Below are 19,907 nucleotides of genomic sequence, written 5' to 3'. Positions count from 1 at the left end.
CTGACAAGCTAGGATGGCCTGCTATACATTATAGCAGGCCATCTTCCCCGATCGCTGCGTGTGTACACGCAGCGATTGGGGAAACCGCGGGCGTAAATGTACGCCCGTTTGCGTTAAGGCACGGATTTTGGGGGAGTACACTTACGCCCGCGGTCGTTAAGGGGTTAAAGAGGTTATCCAGTGTTTACATTTTTGTCATATATTGCTGGCCTGTTGATAAACATATTAAACACGCTATTTACCTCTCCTTACTCCCCTGGTGTCCTGTTGGGGTGTCGCCCGCTGACCGTAGCCAGTCTACTTTCGAGACGAACTTGTCTCTGGAGTGACAGCCCGCTTAGCCAATCACTGGCTGAGACGCGACAGCCCCGTGGCCAGTAATTGCTGAGCAGGCTGCTCCTGTGTCCACACTTAGATTGTGGACTCTCCTGTGTGCATCCACCACTGAATTATAAGGCGTGATTAGACTATATGCCTTGCTGCTGTTGGATTTCTATACACTTGTTTATGTCAGAGAGATATGTCAAAAGTTTTAATGGGCTCAGAGTGTTGAGATGGTGATCAGACAGATCTGCATCCGTATTTTATGTACTGCTCTTAAGTAAAATCTTGTTGCCATTGGATTTATCAGATCCATTAAGTGACACACAAGAAATCTGGCACTTCAGCAGCCTCCCGAGCCCTGTATATAGTTAGAATTTATTCTTACCTTAATTATACTTTCCTCGAGTCCGAAGGCAGCACAGAAGGGATTTTCAGGTCCCCCTGATTCCTCCATAGGACTGCCCACCTAGAAAAAAAATCTATTGAACAATCATCAATTGCAGCTGAATCACAGGCTCAACCCCTATACACAGACACCAGAACTAAGGGTGCCTTTACACAGAGAGATTTATCTGACAGATTTTTTAAACAAAAGCCGGGAATGGATTTTAAAAGAGTCTTTCCTTTATGACCTGTTCTCTGTTTAAAGTCTGTTCTTGGCTTTGACTTCAAAAATCTGTCAGATAAATCTCTCAACAAAACACAGTAATCACTGAACTCAAGGAGAACAGTGCAAAAAAACTCCAATGAAGTACTCAAGAGTCTCCACTGATGGCCCCCCCCCCAAAAAAAATTTAAATATGCAAAACAAGAGTCCATGGAGTCTCAGTTGCGAGTCTCAAAACACGGGATAGCGAGATATCTCTAGCCTGTTGCCACGGGGTGCCTCCATGATGGGGAGAGCACCACACCACCCTGATAAATAGCCCCTTCGGTCCCTAGAGATATCTGGCTATCCCGTGTTTTGAGACTCGCAACCGAGACTCCATGGACTCTTGTTTTGCAGATAAATCTCTCACCCTTAGCCAACATGTGCAATAAACATATAGGGTGGGTATGTGTGCTGCCTTCGGACTCGAGGAAAATATAATTACGGTAAGAATAAATTCCAACGTTCCTCAACGTATAAACCGCAGCATCGAAGGGTTTTACCCTATTTTTTTCCAGACAGCTGAAAGGACTCCCGTGATAAAGGCCAGGTTATTGGCCTGGATGTCAAGCCTATAGTGACATACAAAAGTTGAAGATGAAGTCCAAGATGCCGCATTGCATTTTTCCTGCAAAGGCACTCGCTCTCATTCGGCCCAGATGGTAGAGGTTGAATGAGTAGAGTAAGCTCTAAGGGTGCCTATACACAGAGAGTGTGAAGACAAAGCAAGGAATGGATTTGAAAAGAAGAGAAATCCATGTCTTTCCCTTATGACCTGTTCTTTGTTTATAGTCTGTTCTTGGCTTTGGCTTCAACAATCTGTCAGATAAATCTCTCTATGTAAAGACACCCTTAGAGGATACAGAGGTTCTTTCCCATCTTTCCTGTAGGCTTCAATAATTGTAGATTTTATCCAACGAGCAAGTCTATAGAGGCACAACGCCTTTCCTTGCACCGGAGAACAGAATAAAGAGATTCTCGTCTCTATGAAAGTCCTGTACAAGAGATAAATAATAGGAAATAGGTATGGAAGCGTTCTTCTGAAGATGGATCTGGATAAAAATACCGACAGGGTAGATTCTCTATTGATATTAGCCAATGAAGCCACTGAAGGAACAAAGGAAGGAACTGTTCGGAGCCTCACACCGTCCGGCAACCCTTTGAAGGATATGGTTTTTAATGGTTGGTTAGCTTGACTATTAGTGAAAGCATTGATGGCCGTCATATAAACCCTAAAAGTAATGGGCTTCAATCCTTTTTGGTAGCCTTCTTGGAGAAACTAAAGCATGGTAGGCAAGGAGAGGGATCGTCCAGACTGAAGCAACCAAGATTGGAACTTTTTCCAGAGTTTGGAATAGACAAAATTAGTAGAGGGTCTTCTAGCAGAAAGCAAAGTAGATACTACTTTTCTTGAGAGGTCTAACTGACTTAATCTGTTGGCCTCAGGTACCAGGCTATAAACTGTAGAGTGCTGAGATTGGGATGTTGAAATCCCTTCTGTAGAAGAAAATCCGGGTAGAGAGTAAGTGCCTAAAAGGTTTCTTTCGAAAGCTGAAAAAAAGACTGAAAACCAGGCCCCCCGGGGCCACTAGGATTGCTTTGGGGGCTTCTGTCTGGATTTTTATCAACACCCTGGGCAATAGAGCGTCCGGAGGAGGAAAGCTGTACAGGAATTTCTTCCTCCAAGACACTGTGAAAGCATTCAGGACTTCCAGAAGGTCAACCTTCCTCAGATTTTCCTTTGACATACAACTTTAAGTGTAGGAGGGCTAAACGAATAGCCTTCAACTCCCTGAAGTTCGATGATCTGTAGCGGAGGCATCTGTAGTCATCACGACCTGGTCCTGGGGAAAGAAACTCTTTCCTCTTCGTAAATTGACGTCTTGCCTCCACCAAAGCAAACTCTTGAGTTTCATCCTTCTGGTGAGGGAAAGTTCAAATTTTCTCACCGAAATTTCTTCTTTCCATGAGTCCCGAGGCAGCACACAAAGGGTTATCAGTTTCCTCTTTTCCTACTAGGACAGAAGAAAAAAACTAAACAAAACACCTGATTGTTATAATCAGCAGAGACCAATCTATCACAGGCACCTCCCCTAGGAGTCCACTATAAAAAGGGCAGAGAGACCACATAACACTGTGTTAGTATGCAGCAATAAGATATTTAATGGGGGGGTATATTGTGCTGCCTCGGGACTCATGGAAAGAAGAAATTTCGGTGAGAAAATTTGAACTTTCCATTTCGTCCCATCGGCAGCACACAAAGGGATCTAAGTAGCAATGAAGAACATAGGGCGGGAGACATCACCCAGTCGCTAATTCAAGCACTCTCCTGCCGAAGGCCGCCGCCTGGGAAGCTAGCACATCCACTCGATAGTGCTTCATAAAGGTGCATGGGCTTGACCATGTCGCTGCACGGCATATTTCGTCCAAGGAAACTTGAGCTAATTCCGCCCATGAGGCTGAAGTGGATCTGGTAGAATGAGCTCTGAACCCTTCTGGAGGAGGAAGATCAGCTAAAGAATAACTTGTTGCCACTGCGCTGCGGATCCACCTTGACAATGAAGCTTTTGTAGCAGGCTTCCCTCTGTTAGGGCCCTGGAATTGGACGAATAATGAATCCGAGGCTCTGAATGTGCTGGTTCTGTCTAAGTATATTAATACTGCACGCTTTACATCCAGCAAATGCCATTTCTGTTGTTCTGTATCCGGCGGATCAGGGAAGAAGGAAGGAAGGAAAACTTCCTGATTAACATTTTCAGTGGAGGCCACTTTGGGCAGGAAGCCTTTGCGAGTTCGTGGAATGAGATGATCTTGGAAAACCCGAAGGTAAGGATCTTTAGCAGAAAAAGATTGAATCTCACTCACTCTCTTTGCGGTGGTGATAGCCACCAAAAATAAGGTCCTCCATGACAAGAAATTTTCAGCTACCTCGGACAATGGCTCGAAAGGAGGTTTGGTCATCATGTCCAGTACTAAGGGAAGATCCCATGATGGCACAGGATCACGAACCTGAGGGCGCAACAATCTGGTGGCCCTAAAAAACCTTCTCACCAGGTCATTATTAGAAAGGGAACCTTGAAGAGAGGCATTAATGGCCGAAAAATGCACTTTTAGTGTATTTGCCTTGAGTCCTTTATGGAAGCCCTCCTGTAGAAACTTTAAAACACTGGAGATAGAGGTTGATGGAACAGATTTGTCAGAACACCAGGCACGGAATTTACGGAGTATTCGATTGTACACCTTGACGGTCGAAGGTTTCCTAGAGGCCATCAGCACTTCCACCACTTCATCTGCTAGACCCAGGCTCTTCAAGTTCTCCCTTTCAGACTCCAGACCGCAAGTTGGAGATTGCCTGGCGCCGGATGGTACAGGCCGTTCTGAAGAAGAAGGTGCGGGCGTAGAGGGATTTCCCAACAGTGACCGCTCGAAAGCTTGCATGCGAGCGGAAACCAGGCCCTCCTCGGCCAAAAAGGAAGAATCGCGATGACGGTAACCTGGTCTTCCAGAATTTTGCTCAGGACCCTCGGAATCAGTGGGAACGGGGGAAAAACATAGATTAGCATCCCCTTCCAGGAGATCAAGAGACCGTCCAGAAAATCTGCTTGATCGTGCTTGTAAATTGAGCAAAACTTCTCCACCTGCCTGTTCTGCCTGGTCGCCATGACGTCCATGTCTGGCTGTCCTAGAAGAGATGTTATTTGTGCAAACACTTCTGGATTCAGGCTCCATTCTGCTGAATTCACTTGATTCCTGCTCAGCTAGTCTGCTTTTGTGTTCACAATGCCTCTGATATGGACTGCTCGTAACTCTTGAAGGTGATCTTCTGCCCAAGCCATCAAGAGGCGACACTCTTCCTCCAGGTGTGGGGACCTCGTCCCTCCCTGTTTGTTGATGTAGAACACAGCAGGGAGGTTGTCGGACTGGATCAGGACCCTGTGATGTAGGACAAACGGGGTAAAAGACATTAAGGCCAGACGTACCGCTCTCAACTCCTTCCTGTTGGAGGAGAACTGCGCCTCTGTTTGTGACCACGCTTTCTGCACCCAATGATTGTTTAAATGGGCCCCCCAAGCTCGGCTGGATGCGTCCGTGGTCAAGACCAACTGTGCTGGCAGACGAAGGGATCTGCCTCTCGCTAATCTCCCCGGAACTAACCACCGCCGAAAGTCCCTCTTGGTTGAGGGGGAAAGAACCATACTCCTATCGAGACCCCACGGTCGTCTGTTCCACTGAGTGAGTATGTCCTTCTGAAGAGGCCTCATGTGTGATCTGGCCCATGGTACCGCGTCCAAAAATTAAGTCATCAGACCCAATACCGACATCGCCACTCTTATCGAGGTCCTCCGCACCGACATCAAGGAGGCGACCTGGGACTCCAAGTTGATTACTCTGTCTTCCGACAGATACACTCTCATTTGTGATGAATCCAGAACAAAACCCAGGAACCGACATCTCTGAGAGGGGACAAGACAGGACTTCTCGAGGTTTATGATAAAACCGTGGTCTTGTAGAAGATTGCCCTTAAAGTATGCTGGTTTAAAAGATGATGGGATGGAGCTTTCAGCAGACAATCGTCTAGATAGGGGACGAAAAAAATGCCTTCTAACCTCAGGAGAGCTGCCAGAACGACCAGCACCTTGGTAAAAACGGGTGGGGCTGACGACAGCCCGAATGGGAGGCAGGTGAACTGGTAATGCCTCTGATGCTGGCCCACTTGTACTGCTAAGCGTAGATATCTCCGATGAGCTGGTAAAACTGGGATATGAAGGTAGGCGTCTTTTAGGTCGACTGTGGCCATGAAGTCTCCTTCTTGCAGCATAGCAATGACAGATCTTATCGTCTCCATTTTGAATCGCTTTTTTACCATGTAACGATTTAGAAAGGTGAGGTCTATGACAAGCCTCCAGAGACCCTCTTTTTTGGGTACCGCGAGTACACCCCTCTTCCTCGTTGATGCTATAGTACTCTTTCCAAAGCGCCTTTTGTAATGAAGTCTTGAATAAGGGCAATCAGGTGAGGTTTCCCGGGATTTAAGAAAAACACGTTTGGGGGAACTTGAGCCAGTTCCAGTGAATAGCCCCTCTGGATTAATGATGTCACCTAAGAATCGGATACAGTCCTTTGCCAAATGGATGAAAAATGAGCCAACCTTGCCCCAACGGTCGGACTCCTTGACCTGGCGTCATTGGTTGGCAGATTTGTCTCCGAAAGATTTCTTTTTGAAGTCTGTCGTGGAGTCCTTGGTGTTCTTGTGGCGTGGCTGCTTGCTGCGCTGCCTGAACTGTCTGTTGCGTATAGGAGACTTCCTTGATTGCGTTTTGTAGGGACGAAAACGAGGTTTTTTACGGTACTGGGGGAACGCCACCCCTTTTTTGGCATTTAACGATTCCAGGATAGATGTCAACTGCGAACCGAACAGACTGTCTGGCTGAAATGGCAAACTACAAAAGTGATTTTTCGATGATATATCCCCAGACCATTCCTTCAGCCATAGGGCACTTCTTGCCACAGTATTAAGGGCCATATTCTTAGAATTTAGGCGTAGAATGTCAAGGGGGAAATCTGCCAGAAATTCCGCTGCCAACTTGAGGTCAGGTATTGATTGGAGAATTCTGTCTCTAGAAACTCCCTCCTCTAATCCCTGCGAAAGGCGGCTAAGCCAAATTCGCAATGCCCTCGCCACTGGTACCGTGGCTAATGATGCCTTGCAGGCTGAAGCAGAAGTAGAGTAGGCCTTTTTCAGGGCAGCCTCGGCTTTCCTGTCCATCTGGTCTTTCAGAAGGGATGATTCTTCTGAAGGATAAAAAGATTTACGTAACAATTTGACTACCGGAATGTCGACTATTGGAGGCGCTTCCCATGCTGACGAGCATGAGGGATCCAGGTTGTAGACAGTGTTGAACCTGAAACCCACATAACACTTCTTTTCCGGCTTTGACCAATCAGCTTGCAAGAGATTCTGCAATGGAGGCTGAGAGGGCAGTGAACGATGTGAATTGGTGGGAAAATGATAGAGAGCTCGGCGCGTTGATGGGCCCTGCGAAGATACTTCAGACTCTACTGTCTTCTTCACCACCCTAATGAGATGGGGTGCTTGTTCTTTGTCAAACAGATACTTCAGACTCTACTGTCTTCTTCACCACCCTAATGAGATGGGGTGCTTGTTCTTTGTCAAACAGATAATAGTCCTCTGGTGCTTTAGAGTCTTCATATTCTGTCTCCAATTCACCCTCAGACCTGCTATCCGACTGAAAAGACTGGGAAGGGGAAGGAGAGGTACGCTCAGCATGTCTAGATCTTTTAGATTGTGCTGGCTGCAGACCCTGAAAAGTCTCTGAGAGCTGTGATTTCATCCATGTGAAGAAATCTCTGGCTTCCTCTTGGAAAGTCGATTCAGGAACTGAGGCAGAGCAGTTTCTGCAAACATTGCCCCTAAGCTCATCTGGAATAGGCTGTCTGCAGTGAGTACAAGATCTGTGCTTGTCCTTCCTCTTTCTTTTGCTGGTTTGACGTTCCATCTAAAAAAAGGGCAAAAAAACCACTATGCCAGATATTCATACCAAGATATCAGGCTGACAGGTACTCCCCGTTAAGGATCTTACCACTGAGGCTTCCTGGCAGCGTTACCCGGCAGAGTACTCAGCAGCAACTGTCATGAGCGCTGAATATGAATTCCTGAGGCGCACGCTTCAGGTGGCACCACCTATGGTGCCAACAGCCAATCGGGTCGCTGTACGAGCCTGGGAGTAGGCGGGGACTCATCTCCGCACTGAGCCTGGGAACTTCCAACCCGGAAGTTATTGTCCACCGCTGCTGCAACCTAGAAATGGGGTAAGCAAACAGACCGGCACCGACTCCTTACCTTGCCCAGCCAGAATTTGTCTGTGGGGATAGACAGCGTCCTCCCCGCTTTCCCGATATTAAACCTCATTCCCCTTAGCAAAGGGTGACATCGGGAAACCGACATGCCGGTAACCAGGGGAACCGGTAACTTACCCCACCGGAAGTTCTTCACCGAACGCCGCGTCCACATGACAGGATCTCTCGGCGTTACTGAACCTCCACCTCAGCGAGGAGAGCCAGCTACCGGTCACGACCCCCGCCGCTTTGTTGATACCGCAGACCAATACCTCAGCGAGATATGGTAAGAGTGTGCAAAAACCGACTTCAGCGAAGTGGTGCAGGCAGGCCGGGGGGAAGCTTTGTAAGGGATCCATTTACCAAAGCTACATAAAACTACCCCCAAAGTCTGTAAGACAAAGGATCCCAGGGGGGGCGGCTGAGCCGGGAAGAACCACGGTATGCCAGGCCTAAGTAACCAAAATAAAAAAATAAAAGGTCCTAGGAGGACAGAAGAAAGAAAACAGTGTTGTGGTCTCTCTGCCCTTTTTATAGTGGACTCCTAGGGGAGGTGCCTGTGATAGATTGGTCTCTGCTGATTATAACAATCAGGTGTTTTGTTTTGTTTTTTTCTTCTGTCCTAGTAGGAAAAGAGGAAACTGATAACCCTTTGTGTGCTGCCGATGGGACGAAATGGAAAGGGGAGATTCATTCCACAGATAAAATCTCGCACTGCAGATCCCTTATGTGGGCTTTGGCCCAAGAAACCGCCTCTGTGGCTGACGTGAGAAGGCCCAGGACAATCATAGCTGCATGCATGGATACCTGAGGAGACAGAAAAAGGTTGAGAATGTTCTGTTTTATCTGAGGAATTTTCTTCTGAGAAAAAAACATTTCCACTATAGTCTAAAATCAGACCCAGAAATTGTATTCTTGTCATAGGGACAAGTTCAGACTCCTGGTGGTTGATAATAAACCTGGCTTGTTGGAGAAGATTCATGGCTGTTTAAAGATGAAGATAAAGATTCTCTGGAGAGACTGCTATTATCAGCCAGTCATCTAAATATATAACCACTCTTGTAGCCTGAAGTCTTAAAGCAGCCACGAGGATGATGACAACCTTCATAAATATTCTTGGTACCAGAGACAGACTGAACGGTAGGGCTCTGAACTGGAAATGATAAATCTGATGGTTTTGAGAGACGACAACTTTGAGAAATCTTCTGGAATCCCTGTGGAAGGGAATATGAAGATAGGCATCTTTTAGATCAAAAGATTCCATAACTTCTCCAGGACATACAATAGGAAGCACTGATTTGATGGTATCCATCTTAAACTTTGTTTTCAATAGGAAACGGTTTAGGAAGCGCAGATCTATTATCAATTGCCACTTTTGTTGCGGCTTCAAAATAGGAAAGATTCTTCAATAAACTCCTTGATATTCTTCGTCTTTTGGAGCAGGTTCTAATGCACCTTTTTTTCAGGAACTCTGACAGAAGCTCGATCACACGGTTATCTGTAGAATTGTTTATTAAAAAAACCTGTCCCTTGGTGGACATGCAAATTCTAGAGAATATCCTTCTCTAATTTTTAGTATCCAAGTGTCTGAAGTAACATTTTCCCAGGCTGACACAAAATTTAACAGCCAAGCGCCCAGGAGAGTGGGGTTGTCTCTGGAAGAAAGTGGCCATGTTTTTGTAGCGCTGGATAACCCCTTTAAACCAAGGGAAAAAAAGCTTCTAGCTTCCTGACTGTCTCATCAGGAGCACAGCCAGGTTTTCTGGCAAATATTAGACAAGCAGATTCAGACAATGGTTCTAAACAAGTAATGCATATATTAGTCAGGTGTATGCATTTCAGCCATGCAGGGATCACAAAAGTTTTCAGTACACTCATCTGGCAAAGGCTGGTCACATGCAGAACAAAATCTATGCTTAGATTTCTGTTTCCTTTTCCAGGAGCTTGACTGCCTCGATATCTGAAAAAGGTGAAAAGACAATACATAAAAGTGACCAGCCCAGAATATATACATAAAAGAGGGAATCGGAGATACCTTTTTTTGGCCAATAACCCTGCTGCCCCGCACATCAGAGGTGTGGATAGCCATGACCGCAGGCCTAAAATAACCTAATGCGTCTGCTCACACACACCAGACATAAACATGCCCCGTGAACCAGAAGCGTGTCATACACAGAACGCTGCAGAACAAGCAGAGGCGCACATCTCAGAACCAGAAGTAGCAGAAGGTGCACTGGAATGCAGTGGTTGACCGCAAGCCAGAACACCAGAGGCAGGGCGGACAGCAGCCATGAACTGGACACTGGCCAAAAGAGAAGGCAAAAGTAAGGAAATGCTCAACAGTATGCAAATAAAGCAGCCAACTCACCTGCAAGATCAATCACAGACTAGGCATAATAATAGGCAGCACAAATCTCCCAACATAGGCCAGAGCATACAGTGCTTAAAAAACCCACATGCTGGCTTAGTTCTAGTGTCTGTATATAGAGGTTGAGCATGTGATTCAGCTGGAATTGATCATTGTCCAATTGTTTTTTTTCTAGGCGGGCGGTCCTATGACAGAATCAGGGAGACCTGAAAATCCTTTCTGTGATGCCGTTAGGACAATGAGGAAAGGAATCTACACAAACTAGTGTAGATGCCCGATACAGTTCACATCAGTTACCAGTGGAATAACGCCTTGCTGCTTTTACATGAAGCTTTGTCCGATGCTTTTTTTTTTTTAAGTGAAAAGTAGATTTCCCATCTTACCACAGTTATCTGACTGATATTAAAGGGATTCAACTCATGCCTTCCCAATGTTTAAATAGACATCACGTGTTAGTGTGGTTTTGTCCACGTGATGATCAGGACTGACATCCTCCTATCTCAAAAAGGTATGTTTCCAAGACGCATGAATATAAGCACCACAGCTATGTTCTGCTCCCCAAATAACCCCTTTAACCTCTTCCTAACCCATCATGTACTCTTATGGCATGCTCGGAAATTGGGCCTGTGCCAAACCCGGCAGGTGCTGGCTGCTATGCATAGATACCATCAGCAATGATGGACATTGGTAGTTCTTAGGGATTTAATTCACACATTCGTAGAATTCTGGACACAGACTGGGTTCTGCGGGCTTGACCTGGGTTCTCCCAGTATCATGATTAATTATGATGTCGGGAGCTCCTAAACAGTTTAAAAGTTCACGCTAGTGTACTAGAGAAGACAATATGTATCTCACTAGCCAGCCAGCACCCTGCTCTGTACTTATAAGGGGCAATAACCCTAAAACAGCTGTCTACAGACGGGCAGTCTTTCCTTTCAGCTTGGCATATGTCATAACACTAACTTGAAGGAATGCTACTTTCCCAAGGTGGTGTGAGAGCTGTTTTGCATATTTTTTCTCCCAGAATTCCCTGTTGGGCAGGAACAGCCTTGGAGTCCCCACACATCTTTATGACACTCTCCTTAAGGAGAATCAGTATCCCTTTGATCACAATGCATATTAGGATTTCCCATTTTATACTCTATACTTTAATAATGCAGCAAAAAAAAAAAAGAAATCACACACCAATAGTTTTCATGGATGTATTTTCTTTTTCCGTTTTAAGTACATTTTGTGGGAGTATTGATTTTGGTGGTACAAGTTCACTAGACAACAAAATGTTGCAACTGAGGTCAATGTTAGGTAAATCCATTAATATCCTTCTTAAAAAGGTGAAAATTTGCACTAAAATACATATGGAGTTGAGTTATGGGTCATATCTACACAAAATCTCAGAGGTAAGAAACATTATCCATAAAGCATGCACTTAACCTGGCAATCTTTATAAAATGCAAAAGCCAGAACCATATCTGTGAAAATAAAAGGGTAAATTCTCACATAGATTCCTGCAACTGTCCCTTTTATTAACATGGGGCTTGCCAGTCCACATAAATCCTTCCACTTGCAGAGATTCCTGCATAAATATGCCATGTGTGAACTTTCCATCTCATGCAAAGGAATTCACCATTTGCAAGAGATCAGAAAAAGCAACATGTGTAGGTTTCTCTTTTATTTTATCAGTGTGTAAGATAGAAATAACTATCATTAAAAAAAAAAAAAAAAACTTCTGCCATGTCATAGAGACGTGTCAGAAGTGTGTATCAGTGGGGATCCAGGTGCTGAGATAAAATTAAGGGGCGGATGTGTCAGCAGTGTGCACTCTGCCCCTTCATCTCTGCTGTAACTGCTAATAAGAGCAGTCTATGGAATTATAATGGGAGCCTAAGGAACTTCCAGCAATTCCGAATACCAGAATTTCATAGGCTTTTGTTATAACTGGAGATGAGCGAATTTACAGTAATAACGAAGTGAAATGCTTTGTTATCTCAGAAATCCACTCATCAGTCTGCTGCCTTTAAACTGACTGCCGCTCCTCCCCGGGTGCTGGGAAAAGCTGGATCCAGTTCTGGGACTGGATCCAGCTTTCCCCTGCACCCAGGGACGTGCGGCACGGAGCGCCACTCAATTAAAAGGCAGCAGGCGGATGATATAATGAAGCGCTTCACTTCGTTATTACTTTATTCTAGCTATCGGAGGGGGCCTTAACACCCGGAAACCCACCGATACAAACCTCTGAAATGTCGTATTACATGTCAGACCTTTTTTTTTTTTTTTTTTTTTTGAATTATAGTTACACATAGATGGGGGTTTTCTGGAGAGGAGAAAAGGTCCTACCTCTTCTGCTCTCTGACATGTAAATTCCTCGCTCTGAGCGTCTCTGGTGAGCAGCAGCAGTTTGTGCACATTATGTGTGGATGAAACTTCACCCGCACGCAATGTCCAATAGCTGGCCAATGTTACCACAAAAATTGTGACATCGAGCAGCTATTGATCACTGCCTGGAAAATGCACCTGTCTTCTGTCGTTTCGAAGGTTATCACCAGAGACTGTTAAAAACAAGGAACAGAAGTGCAGGAGAGCAGAAGAGGTAGAACCTTTTCTGCATTTCAGATAACCCCTTTAACTGTTTACCTAGTCAACAGTACAACTATAATAAGTAGTAAGTGGATTTGACGGATTGTTTGGGTTCGGCAATGTTCACCGAACCCGAACGCTCAGTATTTGACTGGCAGCTGGAGTTGGATGCTGCCCTAGGGCTGCCAGGAAAACATGAATACTGCCATAGTTCGGCAAGTTTTCTTAACATTAATTAGGAGGTCTTGTTGTAGTAACTTCCAGGTAAGAAAATGTGGTAAGTTGGGGGAGGGGGTGTTTAACAGAGTCTTACATCACATAATCATTCTGATATCTACACTGAAGAAGCTTACATATAAAAAAAATGAAATATTTTGGTTTTAAAGCATATTAAAGGTGCCTTCACACCTACCGCATCCGCAGCGGATCTCACTTCTGCGGATTTGCAGTGAGATCAGCTGCGGATCCAGTACCATTGATGCCTATGTTAGCACATACTCGCAGCGGGATTGACATCCCGCTGTGAGTATGTGCTTTAACCCCCTGGCGCCCACAGCCCCGCCGCTCGCATCAGCCCCGCCACAGGCATCCTCTATCCCCGGCCCCATCATCCCCGCATCCTCCATCCCGGCCCCCCATCATCCCCGCCGCCCGCATGCTCCATCCCGGCTCCTATCATCCCCGCCGCTCGCATCCTCCATCATCCCCGCCGCCGAGAGCTATACATTACCTGCTCGGCGGCGCGGCTTCAGTGAGGCTCCGGTCCCGCTCAGCCAAGCAGCGCACGGCAACACTGATCGGCTGAGTGGGACCGGGAGCCTCACTGCAGCCGCGCCGAGGAGCAGGTAATGTATGCTCTCGGCGACGGGCTGCAGGATGTAGGCGGCGGTGCTGAACGGGGCCGGGATGGAGGATGCGGGCGGCAGGGATGATGGGGGCGGGGATAGAGGATGCCGATGGCGGGGCTGATGCGAGCGGCGGGGCTGTGGGCGCCAGGGGGTCAAAGCACGTAGTCACAGCGGGATGTCAATCCCGCTGCGAGCATGTGCTATCATAGGGGTGAATGATACTGGATCCGCTGCGGATCCGGTAGGTGTGAAGGCACCCTAAAAGTACTTTTGAGAAAGAAAATGTTCAAGCATACTTGTATATTTAGTAAGCTAGATTCTAACTAGAAATTATATTCTTGGTGACAATATATATAATATATTGCTAGGCCTCGCTGTACTTTTTCTAGCTAAAGAAAACTAAAATAAGGCCAATGTATTGAAATAAATATCTCAACATAAATTAAAAAAAAAAAAAAAAGTTAAATCTATGCAGATAATAAATACAACTTTATTTACTGATTGTAAAGGACAGGACTGTGTGAACTACCATGTAAACCATACCGGCTAGCGCAGAGCTGTACACAGTAGACAAACAAATCTGGAGACATTAGTTTAACACAAAACAGTGAAGCTAAACTCTGCCTTAGTAAAATAATACAAAATAGTAATTCAGTGCTTGCAGTCGATTGGTAATAGAACCTGCCCATACCGTAGGTCATTGAATTGTTGAGTTCAGCAGCAATAATTTATTAATTCCAGTTTTCAGCTTGGTAATGAATTTTATATTCTACAAAGTCCACAAAAGATTATTCCCCCTCCACTTATCTGACAAATAAACAAGCAGAACCTGTTTCTTCCTATTCTCCAGTCTCAGAATTTTGTTTGAAAATGGCAAACCATCAGTAGCCTATTGAATTGCAGTTTTATTCATGTACATTGGCAAGTAACCTCACCGTACAATCTCAGTTCTTCCAAACAGTGGCTTAACAAAACAAGAGCTAATTAAATGAACGGGAAAAAAAATAAAAGTTAACCTGTGCGTAAAAAAAAAAATATATATATAATCTCAGTCCGGTAATAATTTCTATTATCCCACAACAGCTATATTTTGTTAATCTGGGATAAAACAAAACCATAAGTGTCTTCGGAAAAAAAAAAATAAATTATATGTCTCTGCTGTTCAACATTCACTGTGAAAGAAAAATGCAGAGGCAATTTTACACAACTCCAAAGATGAATTTGCAATCTTCAAGATGCTTCACTTTCTGTAGGAGAGGTTGGTGATGTAGGGGATACAATATCAGGTTTACGTGAGATTCTCTCCAGTTCTGCTTGAACATCTGTTAATACCGGCTTCTGGCCTAAAGAACAAGATTAAAACAGATTTTAGGGCGTTACAATGTTGCCTAATGGCATCTCACAGTAGCAGTCATTAAGTCCAAGAAGGATACTGCATACTGTAAAAATCAAGTGTTAGGGTCCATTCATAAGTACAGGATCTGCAGAAGATTTAAAGGGTTTATCCAGTTGGGTAAAATACATGTGGAATCATCATCCCTCCTAGAGACCAACAATTTATTCCCTACTTGGCATTACCTTATCAGTTTCCTTCCCCCAGATCTGAGCTCTTTGCTCTGTGATGCCGGAAGGGTTAATCACAGTAAGGCTAGGTTCACACTAAGTTTTCAGCATCCGTTTAACGGATCCGTTTTTTTTAACGTCCAGAAAAATAGGGTCAGCAACGTTTTTTGGTCCGCCAAAAAAAACGGATCCGTTTTTTTTATAATGGAAGTCAATGGAAAAACGGATGCACACAAATGAATCCGTTTTTTGCAATCTGTTTTTCATGCGTTTTTTGCAAAAAACGGATGCGTTAAACGGATGCTGAAAACGCAGTGTGAACCTAGCCTAAGGCTGCGTTCACACTACGTATATTTCAGTCAGTATATGTATATTTCAGTCAGTATATTTCAGTCAGTATTGCAACCAAAACCAGGAGTGGATTAAAACACAGAAAGGATCTGTTCACATAATGTTGAAATTGAGTGGATGGCCGCCATTTAATGGCAAATATTTGCTGTTATTTTAGAACGCTGTTATATTGAAATAATGGCAGTTATTTACTGTTATATGGCGGCCATCCACTCAATTTCACCATTGAGTGGACAGATCCTTTGTGTTTTTAATCCACTGCTGGTTTTGGTTGCAATATGAGGACCACAATACTGACTGGAATATACGTAGTGTGAACCCAGCCTAAAGGTGCGTTCACACTGAGAAAACAGGCGGAATTTCCACAAGGCATCTCACTGACACACTGAGGCAGGCGGGATTCTGCGGCAGGGGCTCTGCCTGTTTTACTCAGTGTGAACATACCCTAGAGTAAACAGCAACGTGACCTTAGATTAATCCTACTGTCATTACAGAGTTTAGAATTAGCCAGCTAGGGCGGCTGTTTACATGAGCAGTCTGAGAAGGGTGGGAGAAGTAGGGGAGAGAGAGCAGCTCATTCACAGTTTTCTGTGTCTTCCACACGAAACAGCAGCCTCAGAACTGGGGGAAGGAGACTGATAAGGTAATAACAAATATGGAACAAGTTGTTAAGTCTCCAGGAGGGGTAATTTAACATGTATTTTACCTAAGTGGATAACCCCTTTAACGCTGTGTTCTATCATTTAGTTCAAATCTACTGCAGATAACCATGGATCGCCATGGATCCTTAACGGTCTCACTTACTTATGCCACCACTGTTTTTAAAGTGGCATATATTAAGTAGACAGTATGGATTTCTTGAGGTTAGTGATATGGCTATAATTCATAGATGGTAATCACAAATTATGGGCTTTTTTCCATACATATGGTGATCTCAGTGTACAACAAAAGTGGTCCTGGGCCCTCAGTACTTTTTAGGTGTACTTTCCGCCTCTATATAGATATTTTTTCCAATAAGTTTGCTCCACCTTGCATAAAAATTCACACAAGCTTATTTTTATACACAAAGGTGGAGTACCTGGTTTTTTGGCAGTTGATGGCAGACTATTACCTCCTGAATTGCCTGCAGGGCTGCCTGTGCCACCAGGCCCAGGTGACCCGGTTTTCTTGCTTAACAAGCTGTTGAAGAAATTTGCAAGCACTCCTTCACTTGTTGTTCCAGCTGTGATTGAAACAGAAAGGAAATGGTTAATGCAAGTACTTTACAGTTTCAGTATTATTTGTATGAACAAAGTGCCGCAGCCAGTACTACAGATACCTTTCATATTGGGATCAATTTTCTTTGTGCCAGCAGGAACTGGTGACACACTGGCAACATTCGAAGTTCCTGATCTGCTGGGTGTCCTTGGAGATCCTCCAGGTACCCTCGGAGATGCATCCTGTGGTAAATTGAAGCATGAGTTAACAACACAGAGTTATTGATAAAAAAACATGTCAATTATAGAATAAAGCTTTCCTGTCCTGTAGAAGACTACATCGCTTTTTATTAAAAGGGGTTTTCTGGGCAAAATGGACTGATGAGCTATACCACACGATGGGGAGACAACCTGCACTTCAAAATGAGCAGGGCCTCAAGCAGTCTCCGTTCACTGTGTAGCAGTGGTGACCTGTTAGTGCAGGATATCTCCTGTTCACTTGAATGTGTGCTGAGCTGCAGTTACAGGTCACCACTGCTACACAGTGAACAGAGACAAGCGGCTTCTGGCTCCGTTCATTAGGTGGTGCAGGCGTGGAAAGGCTGATCCTGTGGATAGCGAAGTCTATTTTGCCCAGAAGACCCATTTAGGCTGTGTTCACACTATGTAAAAACAATGGCCATATTTCATATTGGCCATTGTTTAAAAAATAATGTCTGTTGTTTGCACAACAGTGGCCATTATGAAATACGGCAGTTGTTTTTACATAGTGTGAACATAGCCTTAGGGTAAATTCACACGGGCGTCTCGCACAAGAAATCCGCAGCTAAACCGCAATACACATTATTCTTCTTCTTATTAATGTGTGTATTGCGGATTAGCTGCAGATTTTTTTTATGCGAGACGCCCGTGTGAATTTACCATTAGGGTAAATTCACACGGGCGTCTCGCACAAGAAATCCGCAGCTAATCCGCAGCTAATCCGCAATACACATATTATTCTTATTATTATTATGTGTATTGCGGATTTGCTGCGGTTTAGCTGCGGATTTCTTATGCGAGACGCCCGTGTGAATTTACCCTAAAAATATATTCTTATAGCACAGAATATTAGGAACCCCAATAACCGCACTACTCACTGGACGCCCAGCATTGCTTGGTGGTTGTTTTGCCAGCTGTGACTAGAAAAAAGCATAAACAATCCTACATTAGAAAGCATGTCATAACAGTGACAAATATGCAAAAACCTGCATTTATCAGGATTTTGTAACATATACATTTGTACAAGTACTGCAGGAAACAAGTAAACATTTACCTGTTGCTTCATAAGAAATACTTGATCGTCTTCTGCAACTATCTCTTTCTCATGAACAAACTGAAAAAAAAATAAAAAAATTAAATACTAAAAGAATGGATAAAACATCCCTACTAAAGAGAGTTCAGACTGAAACTTTGCGTTGAAATATTAACCATGTCATGCCCAAGCAAAGGCGGCCATTTCACTGTACAGGACAAGTAAAGCGGGCCCAAAACTAGTAGGAACACTGGCAAAGGACATGGGAAAGTTACCAGGCACTGCAAGAGGGACAATGTGGTCAGCAGTGTAAGGCCCCGTTCCCACTGAGCAAAGCTAGCGGAATTCCGCGACGGAATTGTCCGCCGCGGAATGCCGTTAGCCTCCCGCTCATAATGGGACTCTATGGGAGGCGCGCGCTGCTGCTCTGTCCGCGCTGAAGAATGAACATGTTCATTCTTCAGCGCGGACAGGGCAGGAGCGCGCGCCTCCCATAGAGTCCCATTATGAGCGGGAGGCTAACGGCATTCCGCGGCGGACAATTCCGTCGCGGAATTCCGCTAGCTTTGCTCAGTGGGAACGGGGCCTAAGGCTATGTTCCCACATTGTATACAACATGGAGTTTATGCTCTGTTCACCTATTTATATATAATAATTTACACTGCATAAAATCTGCAACATCAAATCCGCAGCGTATACATTACATGTGGACATACATGTACATTTCATCTAGCTGTCAGCTGAACACTCATCCATGCCTACGGCTACCTCACCAGGGCAGGCTGGGCACGGCCAAGCTGCTGGCAAATGCAAACGTCAGTAAAAGGGAACTGGGCATTAAGTCCAACCCCTCACTCCCCTAACTTCAGAGGAGAGACTCCCAAATGACCACCATCTCACTTAAAAGACAAAAGGAAGAGAATTCTAAATTACAGTCCAATGGGCACAATATGCAAAAAAACTACTTGACAGGTTGTCATCTACAGGCAAAACCTAACCCCCCCCCCCCCCCCCCCCAAATAAATGTTCATTACCTTTCGCACTGGGGGCTTAGTGATAATATCTTCAAAAGTGTCTTCTGGTTTTAGTGTTTGAAAATTTTCATGTAAAATTCCTATCTTTTTATCATTGTCCCATCCTGCTGGACTGGAGAAAAATATGAATGTCAGAAGACTAAACATATAGGATACAGCATGAATAGAGAAAAATTGTTCCTCCCCCTTTTCCTACAGATACACATATTGCTGCAACTATCTCATATCACTATGCACAAACGCTGCAAAGGGCTGCTGCTATTAAAAAGGTGGCCAAATAGGCATATGGCAATGAAGGTGACTTGAGACCTTAAAGGGGTATTCCACCCAATGCAGTTTAAATAAAAAAAGAATTGCAAAAGCAGCCCTGTTGTACTCACTGTGTCCTCCTGAGTGTTTTGACACTATTCTTGCATGTCTGCATGCTTCTGTTCTCCATATCAAAGTTTTTAAAAATTCTGTTATGCTTTTCAATATGGCACTGGCCAAGAGACTCCAACTCCCAGCATGCACCACACCTCCTATGTCTCCCTCCCCCTCCTCCTGTAATAATTTCTCCCTCCCTTCCTGATCCATTTCTGTTCTCCCCTGCGTTCACGTCTCTCCCTCCCTCTCTCATGCATTGCTGTTTCCTCCCTGCATTCACCTCTCTCTCTCTCCCTCCCTTCCTCCCTCATCTATGGGCGGGTTCACACTACAGAATTCTCGCGGACAATGTCCGCGGAATTCCGTCAGCTGTCCGCCCGCACGGGCACGCGCTTTTCCGCCGGCTCCATAGACACCATTCTATGGGCCGGCGTATTCCGTGATCCGCTAAAAGAAGTAACATGACACTTCTTTCAGCGTAT

At 44.8% G+C, this 19,907-nt stretch overlaps 1 protein-coding gene across 3 annotated transcripts in view; it reads right to left on the bottom strand.

Moving 5' to 3' along the window:
• Window positions 1-14,095: 14,095 nt before the first annotated feature.
• DYNC1LI1 (dynein cytoplasmic 1 light intermediate chain 1) overlaps window positions 14,096-19,907 on the bottom strand; it is a 28,435-nt gene continuing 22,623 nt past the window's right edge. For 2 of the 3 annotated variants that reach the window (XM_069958625.1, XM_069958627.1), the window contains exons 8-13: window positions 19,060-19,171; window positions 18,047-18,106; window positions 17,871-17,912; window positions 16,854-16,974; window positions 16,614-16,757; window positions 14,096-14,964 (exon numbers count right to left, since the gene is read on the bottom strand). In XM_069958625.1, the coding sequence (XP_069814726.1) occupies window positions 14,852-14,964; window positions 16,614-16,757; window positions 16,854-16,974; window positions 17,871-17,912; window positions 18,047-18,106; window positions 19,060-19,171 (592 nt within the window). In that variant the 3' untranslated portion in view covers window positions 14,096-14,851. The remainder of the gene's footprint in view (window positions 14,965-16,613; window positions 16,758-16,853; window positions 16,975-17,870; window positions 17,913-18,046; window positions 18,107-19,059; window positions 19,172-19,907) is intronic. The other variant, XM_069958626.1, reaches the window with a different exon arrangement.

This window comes from Dendropsophus ebraccatus, chromosome 2 (genome assembly GCF_027789765.1).
Source record: "Dendropsophus ebraccatus isolate aDenEbr1 chromosome 2, aDenEbr1.pat, whole genome shotgun sequence".
Lineage (NCBI taxonomy): Eukaryota > Metazoa > Chordata > Amphibia > Anura > Hylidae > Dendropsophus > Dendropsophus ebraccatus.
The sequence above is the reverse complement of the archived record's forward strand: the minus strand, read 5'-3'. Positions and strand labels throughout refer to the sequence as shown.